The 27,325-nt window shown below is 41.3% G+C and overlaps 1 protein-coding gene across 1 annotated transcript in view; it reads right to left on the bottom strand.

The window, feature by feature from the left end:
* PEPD (peptidase D) overlaps window positions 1-27,325 on the bottom strand; it is a 211,205-nt gene that overhangs the window by 164,746 nt on the left and 19,134 nt on the right. Inside the window, exons 3-6 of the mRNA XM_069966171.1 lie at window positions 25,166-25,293; window positions 17,206-17,269; window positions 16,801-16,848; window positions 10,003-10,064 (exon numbers count right to left, since the gene is read on the bottom strand). Coding sequence (XP_069822272.1) covers window positions 10,003-10,064; window positions 16,801-16,848; window positions 17,206-17,269; window positions 25,166-25,293 — 302 coding nt within the window. The remainder of the gene's footprint in view (window positions 1-10,002; window positions 10,065-16,800; window positions 16,849-17,205; window positions 17,270-25,165; window positions 25,294-27,325) is intronic.

Genomic DNA, 27,325 nt, shown 5'->3' with positions numbered 1-27,325 from the left:
CCCCCCTGTACTGGCTGTATATATCATCCCCCCTGTCCTGGCTGTATATATCATCCCCCCTGTCCTGGCTGTATTTATCATCCCCCCTGTTCTGGCTGTATATACCACCTCCTGTTCTGGCTGTATATACCACCCCCTGTCCTGGCTGCATATAACCCCCCCTGTCCTGGCTGTATATACCCCCCCCCTGTCCTGGCTGTATATACCCCCCCCCCCTGTCCAGGCTGTATATATCATCCCCCCTGTCCTGGCTGTATTTATCATCCCCCCCTGTTCTGGCTGTATATATCATCCCCCTGTCCTGGCTGTATATATCATCCCCCCCTGTTCTGGCTGTATATATCATCCCCCTGTCCTGGCTGTATATATCATCCCCCCCTGTTCTGGCTGTATATATCATCCCCCTGTCCTGGCTGTATATATCACCCCCCCCCTGTCCTGGCTGTATATAAGACACACACTGCTGTCCTGGCTGGATGTAAGTATATAAGTAGTACTATTAATATTATTGGCGTGACTGGAGGGGGGGCCCATTCAAAAGTTCGCTATGGGGCCCAGCAATTTCTAGTTACGCCACTGGCTGGATAACTCCTTTAAAGACAGAGCCAATTTCGATTTTTGCACTTCTGTTTTTTTCCTCCTTGTGCTTAAAAGGCCATAGCAGTTGCATTTTTTCACCTAGAAACCCACATAAGCCCTTAATTTTTGCCCCACTAATTGTACTTTGACAGGCTGAATTTTTTCATAAAGTACACTGCAAAACCAGAAAAGAAATAAATGTGTGGTGAAACTGAAAAAAAAAACAACGCATTCTGTTTATTTGGGGGGTATTTGTTTTTACGCCGTTCGCCCTGAGGTAAAACTGACTTCTTACATATGTTCCTCAAGTCGTTAGGATTACAACGATATGTTACATGTATAACTTTTCCTTTAGGTGATGGCTTGTAAAAAATGTAAACCATTGTTAACAAATATATGTTCCTTAAAATGGCTCCATTCCCAGGCTTATAGCGCTTTTATCCTTTGGTCTATGGCGCTGTGTGAGCTGTCATTTTTTGATGTGTTCTTTCTATTGGTACCTTGTTTGCGCATATGCAACTTTTTGATCGTTTTTTATTACAATTTTTCTGGATTTGATGCGACCAAAATGCGCTATTTTCCACTTTGGGATTTTTTGCGCTTGTGCAGTTTACCGTGCGAGATCAGGAATGTAATAAATTAATAATGCGGGCGATTACGCACGCGGCGATACCAAACATGTTTATTTATTTATTTTTTAATTTATAACATGGGAAAAGGGGGGTAATTAAAACTTTTATTAGGGGAGGATTTTTTTTTTTTTTAATTAATAACACTTTATATATTTATTTTACACATATACTAGAAGCCCCCCTTTTGGACTTCTAGTATAAGCACACTGATCTCTCATTGAGATCTATGCTGTATAGTTATACAGCATAGATCAAGGAGATAGGCACTCGATTGCTTCTGGCTGCTGCCATTACGGCGCAGACCCTGGCCTGAGCAGGACGTGTGGATCACTTCTCCGGGACGACGTCCCAGGGGGGCAATCCACCCCATTAGACACGAGGGATGTGGCTGCATAAAGGATTTAGATGCAGCTGTCAACTTTGACAATACGCAGACGGCTCTAATCATTGATTCAATTTGGAAATTTGTTTATGTTTTAAGCAGTTAAAAACCATGAAAAATACAATGTTTCTCCATGTAGAGAAATGCATGTAGCCGAAATCACACTCCCCTACGCTCCCCAAGATGGCGTGTCTTCAGGTGTAGTGCCTAGGGCAGCAGCAGCTGTTACGGCCCTGGCAGCAGGTGCTGCAACCTAACCGACTGTGCAACACTTCTGAAAGCACTGCATTCTTGGACTTGTAGTACACATTTCCTTGGTTGAACTTGATGGACATGTGTCTTTTTTCAACCGTATTAACTATGTAACTATGTAACATGTTTATTACTGCTTTAGTTTGGAAACTGAATTGTTCTTATGCTCCATAAAAAAGAATAAAAACAGAACATAAAAACAGAATGAAAACAAAAGGTTTTAACTTTGAAGTTATCATCTGCTGGATGTATGTGCAAGGCCAAAATCCATCATGTAAATGAAGGGCTATTTTGATTTGATTGATATGGTGTAGAGTTGGTATGGGGCAGAGACACTTTTTATGCTCTCCACTCTTCAGCTTCATGTCCTATTACATTGCATTAGAGCTTATCTTGTGTTGCACAGTTTTTTTAATTCTTCCAACTACAATATTAACTAAAAACTAACTTAAAGTAACTAACTAAAATAATTAAATATGTTTAGTCTGGAGAAGAGACGTTAAAGGGGAGATATGATTAATTTATTTAAATATATAAATGGCCCCTACAAGAAATATGGGGAAAAGATGTTTTAGGTAAAACCCCCTGAAAGGACAAAGGGGCACTGCCTCCGCCTGGAGGAAAAAAAGGTTTAATCTCCGGAGGCGACAAGCCTTCTTTACCATGAGAACTGTGAATCTCTGGAACCGTCTACCCCAGGATCTGGTCAGTAGAGGGCTTCAAAACAGCAAAAACAGTAGAGGGCCTCCCAACAAGACAAGTTCTTAGACCAAAATAATATAAATGCATATGTATAGAACCTACCATCATCTTTTCCCCTTCCCTGTATCCATCCCCTCCTTGTATACCCCTTCCCTGTATGCATCCCCTCCTTGTATATCCCCCTTCCCTGCATCCATCCCCTCCTTGTATATCCCCCTTCCCTGTATCCATCCCCTCCTTGTATATCCCCCTTCCCTGCATCCATCCCCCCCTTGTATATCCCCCTTCCCTGCATCCATCCCCTCCTTGTATATCCCCCTTCCCTGCATCCATCCTCTCCTTGTATACCCCCCTTCCCTGTATCCATCCCCTCCTTGTATATCCCCCTTCCCTGCATCCATCCCCTCCTTGTATAACCCCCTTCCCTGTATCCATCCCCTCCTTGTATATCCCCCTTCCCTGCATCCATCCCCTCCTTGTATATCCCCCTTCCCTGCATCCATCCCCTCCTTGTATATCCCCCTTCCCTGCATCCATCCCCTCCTTGTATATCCCCCTTCCCTGTATCCATCCCCTCCTTGTATACCCCCTTCCCTGCATCCATCCCCTCCTTGTATACCCCCCTTCCCTGTATCCATCCCCTCCTTGTATACCCCCTTCCCTGCATCCATCCCCTCCTTGTATACCCCCCTTCCCTGCATCCTTGAACTTGATGGACATGTATCTTTCCTCAACCGTATTAACTATGTAACTATATGTAACTATGTAATCCTGGTGTGTTACAAAAATGTTTACTACAATTTAATGACAATCCCTTAGTTTTTCACACATTAGGCTCCCACCAATAATTCCTTATGCTAGAAAGACATGTTGCAGATACAATGCAAATTTTCTGCAGCAGAAAAAAATGTGCCAAAGGCAGAAGCGGATCAGCTGGAAGGGAGAAGTATAACACCTTCCTTTATATTTCCACTTCCAGCTGGATTCTCTTTTGGCATAGGCTTACTGGCAGAAAGTCTGCAAAGTATGAGCAACATGTATTCCTTACCATCATGCCATATCCATATGCCCTATATTAGTAGTAGGAAATCCAATGACTCAATATTGAAGATTTGAAGGAGTCACCACTAGGGGGAACATTCCTTGCACAGCTGCTTAATGAGAAGGCTGACTAATGGAGAATACAGGCAGCTGAAATTTTTACCTGCAGGTTTCTACAGGAAAAGGGGAATGGTGATTTATAAAAAAAAAAAAGAAGGACTTGAGGACTAATGTGGGATGTCAGCAGGATTTCGGGGCTCCAATCTCCCCTACAGAGAAAATTATAAGATGAAAGGACTGTCTAAAGAATCTGTACACTGCCCCATGGTAATCCCTAGGAGTGATGACAGCTCTCCTTAAAACTTTAAGGTTCAAAATCTCTGCTGCTTAAACCGTCAATTCAAAGTAAGCAGACAATGGGAAAATTAATATCACAGCAGGCACCGCCGTGATCCAATTTTTGAAACTGTATTTACTGAAATCTGTCAGGCTTCAAAGAGCCCGAGATGGCATTAATTACCGCATAACAATGTAGCTGAAGGGAGCCGGGCACAACCTTTATGCTGCTGCCGAAATTACACAGACCCTGCTTAAAGTGTCACTTTGTGAAGGTGGCTAATAAAAAGAAAAAAAGAACACGGAAGCAAAAAAAAACAACTAATTTTCTGGGATAGGCGAGTGATTGGCAGAGCTCTGGATCCAATAAGTAGCGGGACACAGATGGTGAAGGGTTTTGGATGGAGAACAACTCAGAACTGAAGAAGCTGGAATAGTGTCCACAAACAGCCTGGCGTGAAACATGATGGCTAATGACACATTTAATAATTGTAAGGCTGAAGAGATGAGGAGGAGGATGATGATGATGACGGTGGGGGTTTTCAGGTGGAGATTCCAGCCAATTTTAGAAATTAGAAACCTAAAAATTTTGGAAATGTTGCTCTGAAACATGGATAAAGTAAGCAAGTTTTCCAGGCGGTCCTCAAGGTTGTATCAACCCTCTCCACAGAGCAGGCAGACAGCGGGAATCAAAAGCCGATAGTTCAGGTTCATACGAACCCGAACCTCAGCCGGTTCGCTCATTCCTAGTCGTGAACCGTAAATAAATAATAATAAATAAAAGTCATTGTATGGTCTGTAGTTGCAGCACAAATCACTCATTTCAATCAACAGGTTCTTGCATATTGTGGAGGATTACGAATTGCAACGGCGTCCCCAATCTGTCCGTAATTTTATATCCGCAGTTAGGGAGAGGACACTTCCTAATTTGATAGCAGTAACTGCCTTATTCAATCATCTAGTTATTGCCAGTATATACATCTCATACAATATCAAGGCAAGTTTTCTATGAACTACACATCCTACAGATACTTAAAGAATATTAATAACCCCAGAAAATCACTTTAACATAATCTTTATTGTAAAAATAATCTATCTATATACACTGCTCAAAAATAAAGGGAACACTCTAGATCTGAATTAATAAAATATTCTCATTGAACACTTTGTTTTGTAGAAAGTTGAATGTGCGGACAACAAAATCACACAAAAATCATCAATGGACATCACATTTATTACCCAATGGAGGCCTGGATTTGGAGTCACACACAAAATTAGGGTATGTGCACACTGAAGAATTCAGATGGAACCTCCGTCGCGGAATTCCCAGCTTGCACTGCAGTCCGCGTCTCCACCCGTGTCATAGACTCCTTTCTATGCACGGGCGGATTCCTTCCTCCGTCCAAAGAATGAACTTGAACAATCTTTGGACAGAGGGCGGAATACGCCGGTGCATAGAATCGAGTCTATGAAACAATCCTCTGTATCCAACTTATGTGAATGCAAATAAACTATGCAGGGCTGTAACAGTGCTATGTATACAGCTCAAAGGTAACAGAAAGTTCTATGAGATCTTACATAAAATGATCAGTAGCCAGTATCCCACTAATATGCATGTAAATGAACTATGCAAGGATAGGGTTCTGCCCATAGGATAGCAGAGCATGGAGGAGCATGTTATCATGCCCCTCCCTCTGTGTCTTCCATAGGCATATACCGGCTCAGTGGAGGAAACAGTGGGAGGGGCATGGTCACATGATCCTCCATGCTCACCCTTTTATGGACAGAATCACCACAGGGCAGGACAGCACAGACTGAAACAGCCTGGAGGAGGAGTGTCAGTGCTGTGAGGCACATAGGGAGCAGTACATACATTTACACATATTATTGCACACTGAACAATTTTACTACAAAGTGGCCAACCCATTGGATAATAAATTTGTGGCCTCCTCCCATGCCTAATTTATCATGATTTACACCAGCAAACAGGCCTAAACCATGCAGAAATATCCACCTACTAAATTTGGTCAATAATGCCCAATATAGCAACTATTAGCACACACTGCATTTGTTACCTAGTTTTCTTTAATAGCTAATCGGACTAGTTAAGATGGCAATACAGATATACACAAACAGAGCTGGATTTCTCAGTGATCATTCACTAATTTAAGTTACCATTTTACATCTGTACCACAATCTTTTCTGGAGAACCAAGCAGTTTTTTCCCATAGGAACCATCAATAGTCAACTACTGTATCTGTATTTTTCATGTACAATTTATGCACTACAGTATAGTGCAAACCATTTAAAACAAAAGAGTGCACACAGGGACCCTCACACCCCATCCTTTATAATGCAGGCATATGGTGTCCCCAGGAGGAGGTGGCTAGTACAGAGAATACAGTAGAGGAGGAGGACTAGAGGAGAAGGCTTACGTACAAGACAGACAGGCATCCCAAAACATTGCTGCCATACAGTGATGTCGACAACACCTGCATCGCGTCAGTGTGTGTGTGATCTGTGGTGTGTTGCAGGCAGCACACCTTTACATAAGACTGGGTGGTTGCAGTTCAGAACCCGAGGAAATGGTTGAGTTTCAGAGCAAAATTTCCTTACAAATATTAGTTTGGAACTGAACTTGAGTATCGGGCAGTTGGAGAACAGAAGTACCACTGCAGTTTAAAATTCCCTGCAATCTTATGGAAAACCACAATGTACACGGACACCATCACAATCAGTCTTTGAATTGCTCTGCATACTGTATATCTACACACATATACAGAAATTTTATGTAACAGCTGAATATGCCAAACCCTGTTTGTTTTCTGCTAAGTATTAGCTTTACCGTTAGTCCTATGGGAAAAACACAAATAACATCGGCTAAAACAAACTCAGCCCTGCTACATCTGTACACATGTTCACTATAAACAGGAGACCCAACAAGCCTTCGGTAATGTAAATCTATTACTTGCTGCCATCAGCTTTTCAGAGTTATGACAGGGCTGTCAAGGCTTATAGGGTTTTCTATACTGTGTGCTTCCATCAATAAAACCTCATAGCAGCCGAGAACACGCGTCAGGCAGAAACTTGAGACGAACCCGTTATTTTAGGAGTCTACATCTGTATTATTCCCTCTCAATTTACTCTTCCTATTTACAGCCTCCATATCAATACATATTTATAGGACTGTCAGCACATGACTGTGGTCACAAGTCACTGTTCTACATATTGAAGTATACAGTGCAGAGATGGTGTGTGCGGCTTGTGTTGATTTTTATGCATTTATTCTGACAATGTGTGAAGGATTGTTAGAGCTCCTGCTGCTCGGGACCGTGATTGACTCTGGAGCTGGGCTGTAGATCACAATAATGGGATGATATCTTAATACAGGAGATGGGGGTGGGGGGAAATACATTAACTTAGCTTAATTTGACACAAGCAAATGTAGATGAGATCCTGCTGGGGAGCATGAAATTGGCATAGAGAGGAGAATCACAAGGTTTCAGAACTGCGTAATGCTCCTTTGTTTAAAGGGGATGTCCTCTAAGGACATCCAGTTTTCATACTTTGTGCCAGGGTACAAGTTGGAGTGCAAAGCTGGATGCATCTGTCATGCAGGAAACGCCTTTGGAAGTGGAAATTAATATTTCAGATACAGAACCCATCTAGCCAAACAGATATTTAACTATGTATATAGACTGTATTACTTATAATGATCCCACGTCACATCTAGTATCAGAAGCAATCACAATACTGGAGGCTTCAAGTGGAAATCTCACAACATTTTAACACAGAGCCCACTGTGGAGATTTACAGTCATTTACCCGGGCTGATTATCGGTAATGAGCATGCCTAAGAGCATTAACCTGAGAGAGCCAGCGATCAGACCATGAATGAGCAAGCACTCATTCGTTGGTTAAATGAATATCTTCTGTGGCCATATAACTTATTGTTATCATCTCCACATCACCCTGTCTAATCAGATGATTGGCGCTAGTTTTCTGCTTCACATTGGGCAGTGTAAAATTGAATTATATGTAGGTAGTATTACATTAAAAGGTGACCATTCACTTTTAGTAGTGGTCAGCCAAACAGCTGTTTGTTAAAATGACTAACCCATTCATATAAACGTTCGTCACACTGAATATTCATGTATAGGCAGTGCTGGAGTTTAAAACAGGATGTAAGGGTATGTGCACACTGAGTAATTCTGGCCGAAACTCCGTGGTGTAATTCTCAGCTTGCACCGCTTGCGGACTGCGCCGGGCGTGTCTGTCTCCGCCCGTGTCATAGACTCTATTCTATGCACGGGCGGATTCTTTCATCCGTCCACAGAATGATCAAGTTCATTCTTTGGATGGAGAGCGGAATCCACACGTGCATAGAATAGAGTCTATGACACGGGCGGAGACGAGCGCCAGCCTCAGTTTGCAAGCTGAGAATTCCGCAAAGGAGTTTCCGCCAGAATTACTCAGTGTGCACATACCCTAACAAGATGCAGTGAGCTCAAAGTAGTATAATAGGGGTTGTAAGTTGGGATCAGTACAAGATAAGTAATGTAATATACGCACATACAAAGTAATATCACCAGAAGAGTGCAGCTCTGGTGTATACAGGCTGTAACTCAAGATCAGTACTAGATAAGAAATGTATGTGAGTACACAATGGGGGATATTTATCAAGACTCATGTACTTGTACGAGAGTCTTAAAAAAAGCCCCACCCCCATTAACCCAGTCGGATTTACTAAGATGTGCATGCTGCTTAGTAAAGCCAACATAAGCGAAGTCTGTTGCAGGGCTTGCACAGAAATCTATACCTGCTCCTTAGCAGGTGCAGATTTCAGCATGGTTTATGCCTGTTTGCTGGCGTAAACCATGATAAATTAGGCATGGGAGGAGGCCACAAGGAGGAGGGAGGAGGCCACAAATTCCTCTACACCTTACGGCTGACTTACAACCATGCTTTCCCGTGGTGTACGACAAGGCATTTCTGATAAATGTGCCCCAATGACCCTACCAGGAGAGTAGTATGTCCAGATGTAGAGTATAATCCAGAGTGTAACTCGGGATCACACCAGATAAATAGTTTATTGTGTGCACACATATGCCCAGATTGATCAATCTGCCTCAAACAAGAGCCTCCTTGGTTTGCCCGCAGCAATCACAGCTCAGCTATTTACAAAGGTTTATTAAAGGAGAAAAAAACAGGGAGGTCAAGGGGTGGTGGGAACATAATAAATATTTATAGTAAATAAAAATTTTACTCACCGACCCCTGTGCCCCCACAGCGCAGCACCACTGCTTACGTTCACCCACTGGTCTCCTGTATCTGCCAATCCTGTGACATCACAACTCTGCTTATAAATGCCCACTCAGCCAATCACTAACTGAGACGAGACACCTTAACCTGACTGGCTAAGAGGCTAGTTCCTGCCAGGTAGTTAGGAAAAAGGAACCCGGGACATATAGGAGACATGAGGGGAACAGTGAGCTGTGGCACTGTGGCTGCAGAGACACTGGAACAGGCAAACATTACTTCATTATTATGTTCTCATTATTGTGTTTTTTTTTTATTTGCCCAGAAATAAAGACACAGCTGTTGCTGGGAAATAAACCAGACCGTTTGGGTTTTAGGCAGAGTGATCAATCTGGGCCATTCCCTCCACTAGCAGAAAGCTGAGTGCAGTTCCGGAGCAAGCTGTAATGCAAGATCAATACATAAGTCATGCCTAGTATTGTTACAGATACAGATTTGTTATCATTAGATTTGCTCCTAAATACAGTAATATAGCTAATCGTATAGCAAATACCATGGATCATTGTAAGATACTATTCCTTGCTGAACCTCATCTGATGTTTTCTAATTCATATGTGACTTGTATGTAAGGGAACTGCAGGAGGATTTGAATATTTTTACTGTGGCAGCTCAGCTGTCTTATTATCTAATTCTAATTGTGGAGCTAAGCGATTATTCTTTATCTGCCCTGACGTGGAATTAAAGATTTCAATGCTTTGGAGGAAGACTCCAGCTTTGTTTTCTCTCAGAGAGCAGACAGGGTAAGACAATTTTTACTTACTGGCTAATTCCTTCAAATGAGGCCTCTCTGCAAACACTTCCGCTGTCAGTATTAACCCCACGCTGCAAGAAAGAAACAAGATTTAAATAAAAGGAAACAACTAAGGGCAATACAATAAAAGAAGATTTAAGGGGTAGCATATTTTATACATGTTGCCGCCATATCAGAAAACATAAACATGTTATGCTTACCTCTCCCCGCTCCCCCAGTGTCCTATTGGGGTGTGGTCGGTGTCTCCTGCTGTCTGTAGCTGCCGTTACTTCCATTACGAGCTCGCCTCAGGAGTGACGGCCTGCTTAGCCAATCACTGACTGAGATGGGACAACGCTACAGCTGGTAACTGGGCTGTCACTCCCGAGACAAGCTTGCCTCACAAGTAACAGTGGCTACAGACAGTCTGGGGACACTGGCGACACAGCAGCAGGACACCAAGAGAGCATGAAGAGGTAGGCATAACATGTTTGTTAGGTTTTCTTATATGGCAGAAACATGTAAAAAATGTGCAAACGTCGGATAACCCCTATAATATTATAACATAGAAATAGAGTTCAGAAAGAACAGTTACAATTATATATGTAGGAAAAAAATTAATGCGGCATCAGAATTTTCCTGACTTAGGACAAACAGGGCAACAACCTTAGAATGCGATCTCTATGGGCTATGCGCTCCAGAGGATTTAACAAAAAATAATGTAACCATGCATATATACATTAAAGATCTCCTGTAATTTGGTGTATACAGCTCTTACGCCTCTCAATGGTCTCTGACTACAAACAAATCCTGTTTGGTCTGGTCCTGTCATCAACTTATCATCAATCCAGTCCATTTGCAAGTATATATTGTTGTTTTGAGGAAATTAAATGCACAGCCACCAGAAACTAAATCCTGCCAAACCTATGCTTAGCATTGGACCAAACATATTGTGAGACTTAACGCCCTTTCTTAGGGTATGTTCACACTGAGCAAAATCAGCTAATTTTTCCGTCGCTCTCCGCTAAAAGAATTGACATGTCAATTCTTTGCACAGAGAGCGGCGGGAGCAGAGGCGTGCAAGCCCTCCCATAGAGATACTGTGGGACACTGAGGCAGGCGGGATTCTGACTATTTTACTCAGTGTAAACATTAGTAAGATTCCCTTTGTTGCTCATAACAACCAATCACAGTTCAGCTTTCTTCTCTCATATTGCTCTGGTAAAATGAAAGCGGAATTCTGACTGGTTGCTATTGGCAACAAAAAGAACCTTACTATAAGGCCCCTTGCACACAATCATAATATACAGTCCACAATTGCTGACAGTATATGACCCACTGAACTGCATGGGCAAATGCACATGAATATGGATTCTAGTCTAGGTATCTGCCTAGAGCGTGAACAGCATAAGTCTGTAAAAGACATTATCTGCTCATATACTTTAATGGCCTCCTTTACTAAGCATGGCCAATGATTGCGGATGGTTCATGGATCACACTTTGTGGCCCGCCCATACAAAGCAGTTGTCTTGATGACTGAAAAACCACTATGGCTGTGTGCAGAAGGCCTGTGACAGCTCGATAAATGGCTCCCATAATTACTAGTGGGTTATTGAACTGAATAGACCCAGTATATGTGGCATTTCATTCTGCTCATGTACACCTGCTACTTTTCAGATGTGAGGGTAGCTCAACAGTAAATACAGTATAAGGAAACCATATAAATACTAAGTTATTAACAATATGACCAAACAAGTTTTGCAGCTTTGAATTAGAGGTCAACAACTGTTTCCAATGTATTATAGAGCTCCTTCTATGGCAGCTTTAGTACACTCTGACCAGTACAAAAGTTTTCCTCCTAATGTAAGACTAACAATTTCAATTGTTGAGTGTAAATGTCACAGTTTTTGTAGAAATGCCACTTCAGGATTTCAAAACTTGTTCGAAGGGTGAAGATCAGAGAAGGGAAAATGTCACCGGACAAAGAACAAATATTAATATATCTGGATGCTGCTACTCAGCGCTGTGAAATCTGGAGCCATGGGACGGAAACAATAGGGAAATTACAAGCAGATAACTGAGTAGGATGTAAAGTATTACTTTTATACACAAAGTAAAAGAATAGAATCCTTCTTCGTGTGCCTTTTGAGGTTTAAAAAAAAAAGTCCCACATTTTTGCACAATCGCACACGTCTGTTCTCAGAATAGGTTTATTGGTACATATGTTTCCAGTTCTACGGCTAATTTAACAAATGTAATTCTTTTTCAAATGAAACTTAAAATGGCACAAATGCAGAGATTAATGCAGTTTTAATGGGTGAAATGTCACAGCTACTTGACTGCTCTAAATGTATGACGGTGTATGTGCCATTTTGGTAAATTTGGAGCAGGAGAAAAAAGTGCTCTAAAGGTGAAATGCATAATATAGATGCAGTGCTTCTCAAACTTTCCTATTGAAGCCTTACCCAACTGAGCAAAGTGATACTTAGGCCTCACCAGACAGGCCAAGAGAATGCTGGGGGCGCACCATCTATGGTGGAGGTCCATGCAAAAATAAAAAGTATTGCTTAGTCTACCTTTCATCTGTCTTCTAAACTCTGTATAACATTAAATAAGCACAAAATGAGTTAATAATGTTCCTTAACCAGAGATTGCTGTGGCCAGGGAAAGGACTATGCAGATCATAGTTCCTTTTGTACAAACTGCCTCCCCAGCTGTGCCTCACTAACAATTAGGGGGTGTATCACAGTTTGAGAAGCAATCATATAGACCACTTTCCATTGTGAACAATTGTGATAAATTCCCTCCTGTGCATTTATAGTCTATGCACTATGTTGCATTTCAGCACATCGGACAGTTCCACCAATCCCAGGAGTTCTATGAACAGAAACCGGCCTTGTAAAGAAATTTTCTGGTCTTGTAGCAATAAAGCTGATTAAGCGCAAAATCCAGTAGGTTTCCAACACGCTATATATTTCAATCAAATATTCCTGTTCACATTCAGAGGTTGTAATTCACTCTGATAATATCATAGCTTTCATAACAAACCTGCACCCATGTCTGGTAAACAGTAAGAACAGGTATTACCACAGGTTTACTGCCTTAGGCTATGTTCACACTATGTAAAAGTACGTCCGTTGTTGCCATCGGCAACAACGGCCGTACTTTGTGCGGAGTGGAACATAGCCTATTCTGCTATGGGATCCCAGCCGGAGCGAATACACATCGTATACGCTCTGGCCGGGATCCCGTGCGGCTCCGCAAAGAACAGACATGTCAGTTTTCTGCAGCCGCAATTCAGTAAATTTCGGCCGTAGGAAACCTGGTCGGTTCACACAATGAAGCAAGCGGCTCCGGCACCTGCATCAGAACACTACGGCCATAAAGCTCACCCGGCCGGTACTGCATTACCGGCCGGGATGATCTTGGCAGAGACTGGCCGTTCCTCGACCTGGCCGGTCTAATACGTAGTGTGAACATAGCCTTAAAAAGGAAAAAAAGAATTCTCAGTCACTGACAACAAGCCAAGATCTAGACAATTATGACAACTGACAGTATACTGGAAATCTGAATAAATTAGAATAAGTATATACAGTATATAGAATAAGGTGTATTTACTCAACACTGGAAACCCAGTTGTTGTTGTCCTGTATTCACAACAATTTAGCATTATCTTATAATGGGCATTCCTATGGGAAAAGAAGTATACACATAAGAATGGGCATGAGCTAAGATTAATGACCTAATGTATATGGTGGACCTCACCTACAGCATACAAAATAAACCTGACCGCTTTAAGGGTATAAACCCACACACCGTATATGCAGCAGATATGCAACAAATACGCAGCAGATTTGTTGGTACAGATTTGATGCTGTGTTCAGTTATTTAGATCTAATCTGCTGCGATTTTGCTGCGATTTTGCTGCGAGTTTGCTGCGTATCGCAGCAGTAAATACGCTGCATATACGGTGTGTGGGTTTATACCCTAAGGGTATAAACCCACACACCGTATTCACAGCAGATACGCAGCAAAAACGCAGCAGATTTGGTGGTGCAGATTTGATGCTGTGTCCAGTTATTTAGATCTAATCTGCTGCGTATTTGTTGCGTGTTTGTTGCGTGTTTGCTGCGTATCGCAGCAGTAAATAAGCTGCGTATACGGTGTGTGGGTTTATACCCTAAAGAAGACTTGGGTCACCATTTCAGAACACTGACAATTACGAAGAGCGCTCCTAAAATCACGAGCCACAAATTATTTCTGATTACAGCCTGATCTCCATTTGCACTTTATGTCGGGCATGGGGGCCTCGGTGCTGAATTGTGAACACCCCCTTAGTCCCCCCCGCCCAATTCCGACCCCTCTTCACCTCCCTTCTTCTCTCTATTTTACTGCTTCTCTTTTTCCCTCCCTCTCTTCTAATCCTATCCTGCTCCTCTTTCCTCTTTGATCTCTTTCTTTATGTTATCTTATTGTTTTTCTTCTTATTATTGTCAGGATGTGTTCACCCACGTCCTATGGAAAATGTTGGATAGTTATGGTGGGTCTGTTATCGATTTATGTTACAATTATTTATCACTGTCAGACTTGGGCCATGTGACAAAGTTTATAATGTTGTTTGGAATTTGGACTCCCCTGTACCTTGTCTAATGATGGTTTAAATAGAGAATATTAAAAAAAAAGATATGAGTGTAAGGCATTATTCTCGCTACCTTGTTATTCCAAGTCAAATTATCTGACCATTTGCTGATGTCTTTTCCCATTTACACCTGTCCTGGTTACATATTCATTGACATTTTAATTTTTTTTTCTTCCTTTCAAACATAGCGAAGTATTCTGCAGCCCTGAGAAAGCACAAGCATGAACAATCTACTGCCCCTATGACTTCTCCACAAACAGAATATTGTAACACTACAATGGCCAGACAGCAGCCAGCACACATACCTACAACAGAAAACAGCCAACACCATCAGAAAATAAAAAACAAATAGAAAAAAAAAGATTCTCTGCTCAGATCATATAGATTTGAAAATGTATTGGCTAATTCATAGGTAATGTGTTTCGGGCCTCCTAATGTCTCCTAAAGAAACCCATATTTCATATTAAGTAGGAATTGCTTTTTAACCCTTGCTTTTATGGAACATATAGTTGCCTCTTCCAACAACTGCTTCACTAAAAGACTGAAAGGTCTTAGCTCCAACCGAGTTGTCGCCTCCATCTGAAATTAAAGCTGAGCAGCCTCACATATAAACTGCAGAAAGTAGGAAAGTAATTACTTATCTGAATATTCCTCTCTTTAGAGAAAGCAGCAGTTGTAAGCTGCCCCCCTCCCCCCAATACGATGAGAGAACCGCTTTCATTAAAAGCTGTAACGGTAAGAGAGTCATGCCTAGCAACAGATACCAGGTATTGCTGGCAGTCATTTCATAGAATGATTCCAATAAAACTGCTTTAACAACATGCACTAAAAGTCAGATTCACCTCACAAGCCATTTGATCAAAAAGAAAAAAAAATCTCCAATCTTGGCCCACCTGCAAGGCTAATAATGTAGGCAGAAAAGTGAGTAAGGCCTGGCTACTTCATGTTATTTACACTGCTCGGCTGATCAGTTTTTGGCTAAAATAAATTAAATTGGTGACAGAACATGAACCAGAAGAAAAAAAATTGGTGTCTTTCAAATTCTTCATACTCATGCACTTCAAGGGAGAATAGAATATACTGTATATACCATTAAGAACCTGAAAAAAATAAGGCGTAAGCAGGACAACCACGTAATATATAAAGGGACAAACCTGCCAAAGCAGGAATGTCTCTTCATATGTGGGGGACCCAAACCATTGATGTAATTGTGCCCTTAAAGAGACTCTGAACCCACAATCTAACTCCTAAAAACCACTTGTACCATAGCTGCTTTTAATCCAAGATCTGTCCTGGGGTCCGTTTGGCAGGTAATGCAGTTATTGACCTAAAAAACACTTTTAAACTTGCAGCCCTGTCTCAAATTGGCGTGGCCTAGAGTGTCTGTGCAATAGGATTGTGACACCCCTCCGTCCCTCCTCCCCGCCCTCTTCATCATTAGGAATGCCCCTATTCATCACCTGTCTGCACACTGCACAGGTGCCTTAATGATCCAGCACGTGCAGTGTTCACACAGGTGATGAATAGGAGAAATTGTTCCAGGGGTATTCCTAATGATGAAGAGGGCGGGGAGGAGGGACGGAGGGGTGTCACAATCAAAGAGCATGGGTATTCTAGGCCACGCCAATTAGACACAGGGCTGCCAGTTTAACCCTTAGAGGACCGGGCCAATTTAAATTCTTGCATTTTCGTTTTTTCCTCCTTGTGCTTAAAAGGCCATAGCACTTGCATTTTTTTTACCTAGAAACCCACATGAGCCCTTACTTTTTGCACCGCTAATTGTACTTTTGCACCGCTAATTGTACGCTTCCTGACTCCCCCATGCACATTAACATTTGATCCGATAGACATACTGTAAGCATGTGATGCAGTTTATCACTGTAAGTAAATCCAAGATATGATTCAGTTCCAATACATATTAGATTTGTTTGTGTAACCACTTTATAATCAGAAAATACACTAATGAGTTTTTCGCTCTAGCTAACTAAGATAATAGGGATACTTTGTACAGATTATATTTTCTTTGTCACAACCATAAAAGCATCAGGCAGAAATACAAAGGCTGCAGTTTACACATCCTTCTTCCCTGAGCTCAGAAATTTATGATAAGAAGACAGGACCTTTGAACCCTGGGATAGAAGTAGATTATAGAGGTAAAAAGTCAATTTATTCTAAGGAGGTTATCTTACCAGAGTGAGCAGGACTGATGGGCTCTTTGCACTCAAGACTTTTGCAATCTGATGGAAAGAAAAGAAAATGTTAATCAATGCAAACAGCCAACGCACAGAGCCTTCACTAGATTAATTGTGAGGTGAGGCCGCATGGACAATGGCTGGATAGTTAGTGCAGCCATTTAAAGGTATTGTTATCAGATGCACATCTCCAGTTTAGACAGGGAAATGTGCGGCCAAACAAAAGGGTCAATCAGCCAATGAATGAGTGGTTGCTCCTAAGAACGCACATTATCAATAATCAGCCCATCTGGAAGGACTCACACCATAGTAAATTAACTTGATATCTAACATGGAACTACTGGATATCCAAATATCTAACATCCTGAAAATCATTACTATAGTCAAGCATCACAAACTTACGTCACATGTGTACTGCACTTCATCAACTGCGTATTTCTGTTTAAAGTGCTCTGGGGGATGAATCCTAGGATGTAAAGGAAGAAAAAATAAACCGTACAGAAAATATAAAGAAATACTGAATGTATTTGTGATTTTAGACATAGCATACTGTATATCTTAAGTTGTTAAAGGGGTATTCCCATCTGGGCCTGTTGTCCCCTATCCATAGGATTGAGAATAACAAGCTGATCATTGGACATCCAAACCCCTGGATCCCTACCGATCCCAAGAGTGGAGATGCAATCACCCACAATAAATGGAGCACAGAACACCCCCATATTCAGCACTCTGAAGCATTCGTCAGCCCTATAAAGAAAGAATGAAGTGCTGTCCACTGTGGTAGCGCAGGCACTATTTATCTGCACTATGTAGGCAACTGACAAAACCACTATGTTATTACATGGGAACACACCTTATGTGAACTGAATGTTTGTTTACTTATGACACATTTACCGTAAGATTTTAACATAATAGCTCCCACAAAATATCCTGCTTACGATTTGTCACCAGCTGTCTCACAACAAAATGCACTAAACAAGGCAGCGGCTTATAGACTCCTTCTTAATTATGTGACTGGAAGCACAGTACATTTCCTTTCTGCTCTGTAGTAGAAGTTGCAGGAAATTGCAAACAGCAAGAAAATCTCTCATACTGTGTTAACAAGCAGGATAAACAAATCAGGACGACTCAAGATCCAACGGGATTTTCTTTCGACTGTTTAAAGGAGCCATTAAATAGCTGCAATAACAGGGCACATTTGCAAGCATTGTACATAGGGACCTGGGCTAAAGTATCAGACCTATGGACAACGTTAAAGTGAACCTGTCAGGTGCAATTCAGATTCCAAACAGTTAGATAGCTGTTAGGACACATGATACCTTTCATATATCTTTCTGTGCTTCCAGAATATAAAAATACTTTTATCCTCCAGTCCAAAATGTCAGAGGCTTTCCCAATCTCCTACAGTGCTGAGGGTTGTAATGCTTCTTTACTCCTCCTCCCATCCTTATCGCTGTTTGACTGTCAGTGAGCTTGAAGCGGAGTTGTAACTATTAACCAAACAGAAACAGGTATGAAAGAGGAAGAGCGGTTGCGTTACGGCCCTCAGCGCTTCAGGAGCTTAGGAATGCCTCTTTGACACTTTCCACTGGAGAATAAAAGCATTTTTTTACATTCTAGAAGCAAAGACAGATATGTGAAAGGTACAGTGTGTCCCCTGATTTAATAGCTAACAGTGTCAGCAGTTTGGAATTTGGATAAAATGGTGATGTCACGACCCGACTCCCAAAGCTGTGCGGGCTGTGGCTGCTGGAGAGGATGAAGACAGAGGGGATGGTCAGTGTCCCTCCAGTGCCCTGTGTCCCTCAGTGTCCCCCTCCCATCCTCCTCCCCAGCAGCCACAGCCCGCACAGCTCTGGCAGTCGGGCCGTGACATCACCATTTTATCCAGGAAGAGAAGCCTTGATGCAGCTGTAAGTGCAGGGAAAAAAAGTACTTTATGTGCATTTCCCGTAATAAGTCCATACTGGTGATTTGTATAACTTTTGCCGGACAATATGACACTTTAATAAAAATTTTCGCTGGACTTCCCCTTTAACATTGCATCAGTTGAGTAATGATCCTGAATAACGTCATGGTTTTTACTGTTGTCACATTGAAACATATGCTGGATGGTTGTTTTCTATAGTTTTATTTAGTTTGAACTTAAGATTGCTCTTTACTGTAAAATGCAAATTAAAGCAGTAAAAAAAGCATCTGTTGCAAACTTAGAATCCATAAGCCCTGTGTTCACTTCTATACCCCAAAGAGTTCAACTGAACTCTCATAATGTACTACACATGGATACATTGCATCACAGGAGATGCAGTTTATGCATTTTGTGACCTACATCAAGACTTATACCCCATTCAACCTCAATGCTGTATTGCACTGTCCTAACATACTGTATACTCACCCAAGAAGATGAGCTGAGCTCTTATAATGTACTGTAGATACATCCCATATACTGATCTTGAATCACATCATGACTTATGCTCCTTTCACATCCAAAGATTAGCTACATGCATTTTGTGTGTAATTTTATCTACATATTAGGAAATAATCCTACAAGGATAATACTGGATAAAGCTAAGTCTTTACTTTATTTTTTCTTTCTGAAGAATGAATCATGCTAAACACAGCACAGACCCCTGATCCCCCAGCCGAAGGCACTGAGAATTGCTTGGACAAATACAGAAAAACAAGGATTCCTGTCTACGCTTTCTTGGGCATTTGCAGATCTTACAAGCAATATGAATTGTTGTCTTGTGGATTGGGGATAAAGCACAAGTTATCAGGCAAGATGTCGCTGCATTTTTGTTCCTGACATTTAGATTTCCTGGAAGGAATGTTGTAAAAGTGTAAATATTGTCTGAAAGTCGTACATAATGATGACCCAGGGGAACAGCCACATTTCTAGAGTTGCATCTGCTGGAAGAAAAATATGTAAAAAGACAGCAATGCCATCGGAGGATTGGGTATGGGACAAGGTGACTGAGCAGCCAATTAGAGCCAAGTCAATTAGCGCCAATCAAGTGCTGGATTCCCAGAATGCTGAGAGTTTTGTCAAGTAAACAGATGGACTGTTCCGTGTCTCTCACCTCTTGTTTAGATTTGATGGCAGTGAAAAAACAAACAGCAGGAACAGTACACAAGTTGTTCCTGAATAATACAAGACGGTCGCCAGGCAGGACAAGATTTATAGACAAAAAAAGTGGATAAAAATCAGAAGCCAAGTAAGAAGGACAAAGTATGACCTATGAAGAGCAATGTGATTATTTAGATTATATATTCCTTTATAATGTTATCCAGAATTAAAACTTACAGCATACCATTATTATTTGTGGTCTTGGATTGCACTTTTTTTTTTTTTACATTGGTGCATTCACAACTAGATAGATCAGGAGGCTAGTGCCACCTTGATTGCACAGTAAAGGCACCAACAGGGGAGGGACCTCTAACCAATAGAGGTACTGTATGCTTTCAGTATTACTTTTCTAGACATGAATGACAGATCCTCTTCAAGTACTGAAAAAAAGTACTTAAAGGGAACCAAGCACTAACATTTAGGGGGAGATTTATCAAACAAGGTGTAAAGTGAAACTGTCTCAGTTGCCCCTAGCAACCAATCAGATTCCACCTTTCATTTTCCAAAGAGTCTGTGAGAAATGAAAGATAGAATCTGATTGGTTGTTAGGGGCAACTGAGACAGTTCCACTTTACACCATGTTTGATTAATCTCCCCCTTAGTGTTCTGAGGTAAAATAATCATGTTATAAAGCATTCTTCAGCATTCCCTACAGTACAAGGTTGTCTCTGTCTCCCCAAAAATTTACTTTTATTCCTCCCCACGCTGTATGCAAATGAGCATTGACTTGTCGTGTGAGCGGCATCTCTCCCCTAACTAGTTACGGCTCCCGGACTGTAGTCACTTCTTTTTGCAATGTAATCCCTCCTCTCTGAGAGGCGGGTTACATTGCAAAGGGGAGTGATTACAGCCCTGGAGCTGTGACTAGTTCAGGGAGAGACGCCACCCACATGACTAGTTAGCGCTGATTTACATACAGGGTAGGGAGCAATAAAACTGGCTTGGTTCTCTTTAAACTTTAAAATAATTGTGCCATGCCCAGGGCCATATTAAATGCTTACGCTGCCCTAGATCCCATGACAGTTATGCTTAGCTCTTTTTTAAACAATCATTATAACTGGTCAGTATTAACAAATGAGAAGATCAATGATGAAACTATTGTTCACTACTGATCATCAATTGTGATGCTATGAATAATAACTGGTGGCACAATAACTAATGTAATGGCACACAGTGATCATCTACACTAAGGCATTCCTGAAAGCACACTGCATGTGCATGGTCCTGGTGTTCAGTGGTGTGGACTGTGCTCTCCAAGACTCATGAGCAATACTCAGAATTCCTGTAATAGAATCTGTATACCTAGATTGACACTACCCAGAAATAATACTACATTGCAGTGACTGGGCTCTTCACAGCTCCACACCATGAATGAATAACTATTTCATACTACTAAATAACTAAGTTGGTACTACCATAAAGTTATACTATACCATGACTGGATAACACCACTATAATGTAATTGCATAATACATCCACACCTTAACTAAATACCCTGCTATACTCTGTCTGGATAACACCACCATACTATCACTGAACATTGCTTCATACCGAGTAATAAGTTGACCATCTAGTGGTCAAATACAACACAGATGCTCTTCTTTAGCACCGACTTGTCCCTTTCAGAACAATAGGATCAGAAATAAAATTCCACGCCTGACTCTTCTCACCACAGGTATCATCTGTTGGTAAAGAGTCAGAAGCCTGCCATACACCTTAGACAGTCAGGCAACTTTAGCCTAAGGTGTATGGGCAAAAAAAAAGTATATATTACTGCTGTTGAAAAATTGAAAATAAAGAGTTATACTTACCTGCCCCGGTCTTCCACAGTGTTGTCCAGTCTCATCCAGTAATTGGCTGAGCAGGAAGGACAGCCAATTTAAAGACTGCCGGTGTGCAGGTGCACCAGTAGCCTTTTCACTCCCATTTAGTGCAGAAGAACCAGGGAGGGAGGAAGAGTAAGGAGGGAGTATAAAAAGTATTTGTTGGTGTCTCTTTTTTCCCCCAGTGTCAGAGTTGTCCTTTAATTTTCAGCATCCTGTGCACTTTAGGAACATAACAGGGGGTTAGAGTCTTCTAATCTGCTGTTAGATTCCCTTTAATATGGGGAGTCCAGGAGAGATTACTGTGAGCCAATTGAATTTCTGTTCAGCCCTCAGTTATTTGAAAGGTATGGCCACCTTAAAGGGACAGTTTCAAAAAAGTAATGGAACATGTATACACAAAGACCAGGGTAGCTGAACAGCGAGTTCAGCTCTGGAGTGTAATATAAGTCTATCATCCTGATCAGTACAAGATAGGTGATGTGTGTTCACAGTGACTCCACCAGCAGAACAGTGAGTGCCACTCTGACATTTAATACAGGAAAGTCAGTACAAGAAGAGTAATGATATATATTTACTAATATACTGTAAAATGTTTCATTTCAAATCTGAATGAACATATCAGCAATGAATCATTTTCAACACTGTGCGGAAAGGGATCGTTCTATGTTACGCTCTGTTCACATCTGTGTTGTCGTTTCAGCTTATGTGTTGCATCATGGATGCAGAAAACCAAAGCTGATTGGAGTCCTGGATTCTTCACTGACACCAATAGCGCCCTCAGGGCCCCACTCAATTTTAATGGGATCTGTCGGGTTCTGTTATTGCATCTGTTATTTTGATGAGAAGAATAGCACTGCACTAATGCTCCTGTCAAACATGATGGGATCTGTGATGGAGACTCCAAAACAGATGTGAACAGAGCCTTACTTTAGTTACACCGAGCCCTGGCCTTTTTCGAGAAAAGCCAGAAAATTAATGTTTTTCACACAAAGTAAACTAGAGGCCTTTAAACGTGGGATGACAGCTTAACCTTTCAAATGAATAAATCTCAGTGATTTCTCCATTGGTGGATTCTATGTAAATACCTATTAATGAGATTGTTCACATGTCTTCATGTTAAGCACAGGATGCATATCCAATCATACACTTAAAGATAATGATATTAGGAGCTCCTGAACTGATCCGACAAAGCATCTGTTGCACAATATGTTGTACTTTCGCAATATCTCAGATCTATGTATTGAGTCATTCTGACATTTAAAATTAATGAGAAGTAAATGGCAGCACAATTTTAATTAGACAAATCGAGGAAAATATGACCAAGTTAGTGGTTAATTTAATTCCTGGAATTAGCCCCTTCTGTCCTCACCTACCAGGCCTTAATCATTTATTAGCATTAATAGCAAGGAGCCATAAGAGAAGAATCAGCAACACATGGCGTTGTTTATGAAAGTGGTGGAACAAGACCGTTTCCATAATTCCAATGAGTGCAGCGGATTAATGCACAAATCCAGGTAAATGCAGAGGGAGCACAAGACAGGGATAAAAAGTCTACATATATTTTCTTAAAGGGGTATTCCAGGTGTCATTTACACATCCGTTTTGTTTTTTTTGCAGTCCGCAAAGTACAGTCCAAAAGAAACCCTACTCACACAAACTTAATTTTACATATCTGTCATATGGCCATGATCAGTGCCGCAAAAACTGACATTCCCTATTGCGAACCATGTCTGTGGCAAGGCCAGACCAATAGAAGTCCATGGGATCATCCACAATTTGCTGACGTTACAGAGGTAATTCTAGCTAGTGTCATCATTTTGACCAATTATTTTACTTAAAAAAATATGGATACGCATTATAGATGTATTTTGCAGAAGACAAACTAAAAATTGCAGACATAATATACAATCCACAAAAAAAAAGGAATGTGTGAATGTAGCCTTAGGGTAGGCTACCAATATCAGATCACTGGGGGGTCCAACTCCCAACATCCCCACCAATCAGCTGAAAGACTGGGCTGCCGCATTTGTACAAGTTTTGGGGCTTATACATCACTCACCAGGCACAACTCCACTTAGGAATAGGATTAGCTGCAGTACCAGCTACAGCTGCTACTAAGAGGTTTTCCCACTATACAAAGTAATGGTAAATTGTTTGAATAGTCTTATTGTTGGTGGTCTAACTGCTGGGTCATCCACTGAACCTCAAAGTAAAAAAGTTGCCGCACCACTTAAATTAATCTTCAGGGTGCGTTCACACGTACAGAATCTGCAGCAGATTTGATGGTGCAGATATCAATGTAACTGAATAACTGAACACAGCATCAACTCTGCACCATCAAATCTGCTGCGGATCCCGTACATGTGAAGGCAAACTTAGCATATTTTCTTATATAGTGATGACCCAGCCACCAGCTTTTCCGGAATCTACAAGACAGACACATTTATTTAATTGGGAAACCTGCAGAGGATAATCCCTCCATGATTAGAATATAATGGCTTATGTTACAAATGTGCTATGACATTCTTACACTAAACACTCTTTACATTTTGAACCCATTTGGGGGTAGTAATCCCACTGCATGGTAAGCACAAAATTTGTGACTTTTGGCAGTCTGTGTCTGGTGTGCAAAATGATAACCCCCCCCCCATTGCAAATCATACCCCAGCGCCACCACCATTCTTTTCATTCTATGTAAAACCAAAGTTATCAAGGTAACACATTTGGCCATTTTATGGTATAATTGCCCCACTCCTCTTTCTTAGGTCAATTACATATGCACACTAATATTGTTAGCCAGTAATAAATTAGGTAGAAAGAATACTACACATGGTGCATGTCACTTGTGCATACAAGTTACAGGACCTTACTGGTGTAATCCCTTAAAATAAATGCACCCAACTGTGTCAATACTTCTGAGGCTGCTGTTTTTTACAATGTAGCAGTCTAGACAATGCTCTAAGCTTAATAGAGTCTGTCCAGTCAGAAGTTAATGGAGCAAAACTGGTTGCTAGAATTAACCTGCAAGGCAAAGAATAAGTTTTCTATGGTGTCCCTAGCAAACCTACCAGTGAACAAAACAAAGGGGCAAGAAGGCTTGGAGTGACTTGTAATATTACTTTCACCATCCACTACTAGTAATCATAAAAAGTGCCTAGCTGTGACTTCTGGGAGGAAAACAACTGTAATGCTATATAAATCTGACTGGCTGCTGATAGCACTCAGTGCTGTGGTGTGATGCTGGAGACTCTGCTGTCACTGAAGGGGTTATAAACTCCTGTGATTAGCTATAAAGTTACAGAGAATTGCTATTGACAGCTCCCTGCCTCTGTTCTGCACCAGCACATCCCTGTTCATTAAAAACAAGAGATATGGAACTGACTTAGCAGCACAGGTTAATATCTCTTACTTCCCCATCCACACGGCATAGCTCTCCGGGAGTTTCGGCACAAAGATAATAGATCTTCCTGTATTGACATCAATGGCTCCGTAGCAGCCAGACTCGATCACTCCAAAAGCCCAGTGAAAGAATGACTCCTGAGGGTTAAATGAGAAAAAGCAAGATCTGATATCATGCAGTTACATGTATATATACAGAGCCCTACAGAAAAGTATACACTTATCTCTCAAAGGGGCATTTCAGGGAGATGAAAAAATGTTGGTTTATATTTGAGTTGCTCGTGTGTTTACCATACTGTACTTGCATTTAAGGGGAACTATTATTGGGTTACAGGAATCTAACCAGCCGATAGCCCCCTATGACACAGGAGACACCGTTCCTCTTTAAAGAGGTGTTTATTATTTTTATAGTAAACTAGGCCCAGGGTGCTGTAAAATAGAGGTCAGCCTCAGCCTGCGATTGGCATTGCAGGCAGGTTTTTGTGCTGACACCCACACTAGAAGTGCTGCTCAGCGGGGGACCAGCACTGTGATGGCAAAGAAATTTGAAACTTAGGTTTATGTTTCCCTTCTATTTTACAGCAGCATGAGCCTAGTTGGCTATAAAAAAATAAACTCTAGGACACCCCTTTAAAAAAATAAAATAAAACTTGTTTGCCAGCGTACTCACCCTTTGTTAAGAAGATGTGTAGACATCTCTTTTATTCCATGCCGCCCTAGCTTCTGGCCCCATTCACTGTGTAGTGCGGGTGCTAAACAGCTTGGGGTTGATCAGTGACTGATGAACTGTCCTGTAGATAGCTCATCAGTATGTTTTACCTGGAAAACCCCTTTGTGTAGGTTCACATATAACGGAATCGCAGCAGAATTCACAGCGCACTGATTTGCTGAGTAGGACGTCAGCATGCCGGGAGCCAAAGAAGCAGGCTGGAGCGTGGAGCAGTAATGTTTTTACTGGGCCGCCGTAGGTTAAGGGGGATGGGGCTTTACATACTCACAGTATGATGTAATCCTATTCAAACTGACAGTACAGGAATCACAGCGGATTTCGCTGCAAACTTGCAGCATGAAATCCGCTGTGATTCTGTTATGTGTGAACCCACCCTTACGGTCCATGCACATTTACATGATCAAATCTGCTGCAGATCCTATAGATGTGAATGGACCCTTTGGAAACTTTTGAAATTAAATTTATTAAGCAATAATTTTATCTCCCAGGACAGGAGTACCCCTTTAGAGACAATTTCCCCTAAAATAAAAAAAAATCTTATGTAACTAAGGCTCATAGAATTTGTCTTCAACAATGTGTTACAGCTGGAAAAGTGAAACTACAAGCATTATGGCTGCTACTATAGCTAACAAAGCTGTTGGGACCCTTTTATAATATGTTTTAGAACTGAAGATCAGCCACTCTTTCTAAAATAAAAAAAAATGACTATACTTAAAGGGGTATTCACATCCAGGACATTTAAGACATCAACAGCAGGCTGGTGGGGACAGAGAAGCTCTCAATCTGGACACAGATGTGAGTCCCAGAAGTGGTGCCCACATTTACTGGGCATTGATTGCACATCTGGGAACCTGCACCTGCGAAACTTCTGTTGGCTTTAACAGAACTGTTTACACAACATTAAACACACATTTTAGAGCAATCATTTGCTTAGAGCAAAAAAGTGCATCTTTTGGTTCATGGTCCACTTTACAAGTGCAAAATATGTGTGACATCTTTTATCTATGGTTAGTCTTAAAGGAAAGTTTATAGTGTACCTGTCAATGTAAAATACTTTTGACATGTCAGAGACACGTCAAAAGTTTTAATTGGTCCGGGTCTGAGTGTTCAGACCCATACTGATCATGAGAGCGAGCTGGGAGAAGACCGTCTCTGTGTAACGTGATGAGTCGGGCTCCTAATGTAAGTCTATGAAGTCTGACCACACCACAATGCAGAGTGCCCTCACCTGCTTGTTCTCAGGATTGCTACAGTTCAAAACATTAAGGACCGAATAAAACCTTTGGTATGTCTCTATGACACCTCAGAATTTTTTTTTTTTTGGTATTACAACTTTTTCCCATATAATTTAATAGAAATGAGTTGCAATAACACACACAAACTGGATAACAAGGGCGCTGTTTCCAGAATAAGACAGCTATGTTCTTTTAATCCTGGAAA

Source organism: Dendropsophus ebraccatus, chromosome 4 (assembly GCF_027789765.1).
Source record: "Dendropsophus ebraccatus isolate aDenEbr1 chromosome 4, aDenEbr1.pat, whole genome shotgun sequence".
In the NCBI taxonomy this organism is placed as follows: Eukaryota; Metazoa; Chordata; class Amphibia; order Anura; family Hylidae; genus Dendropsophus; species Dendropsophus ebraccatus.
This window is presented reverse-complemented; position numbering and strand designations above follow the sequence as displayed.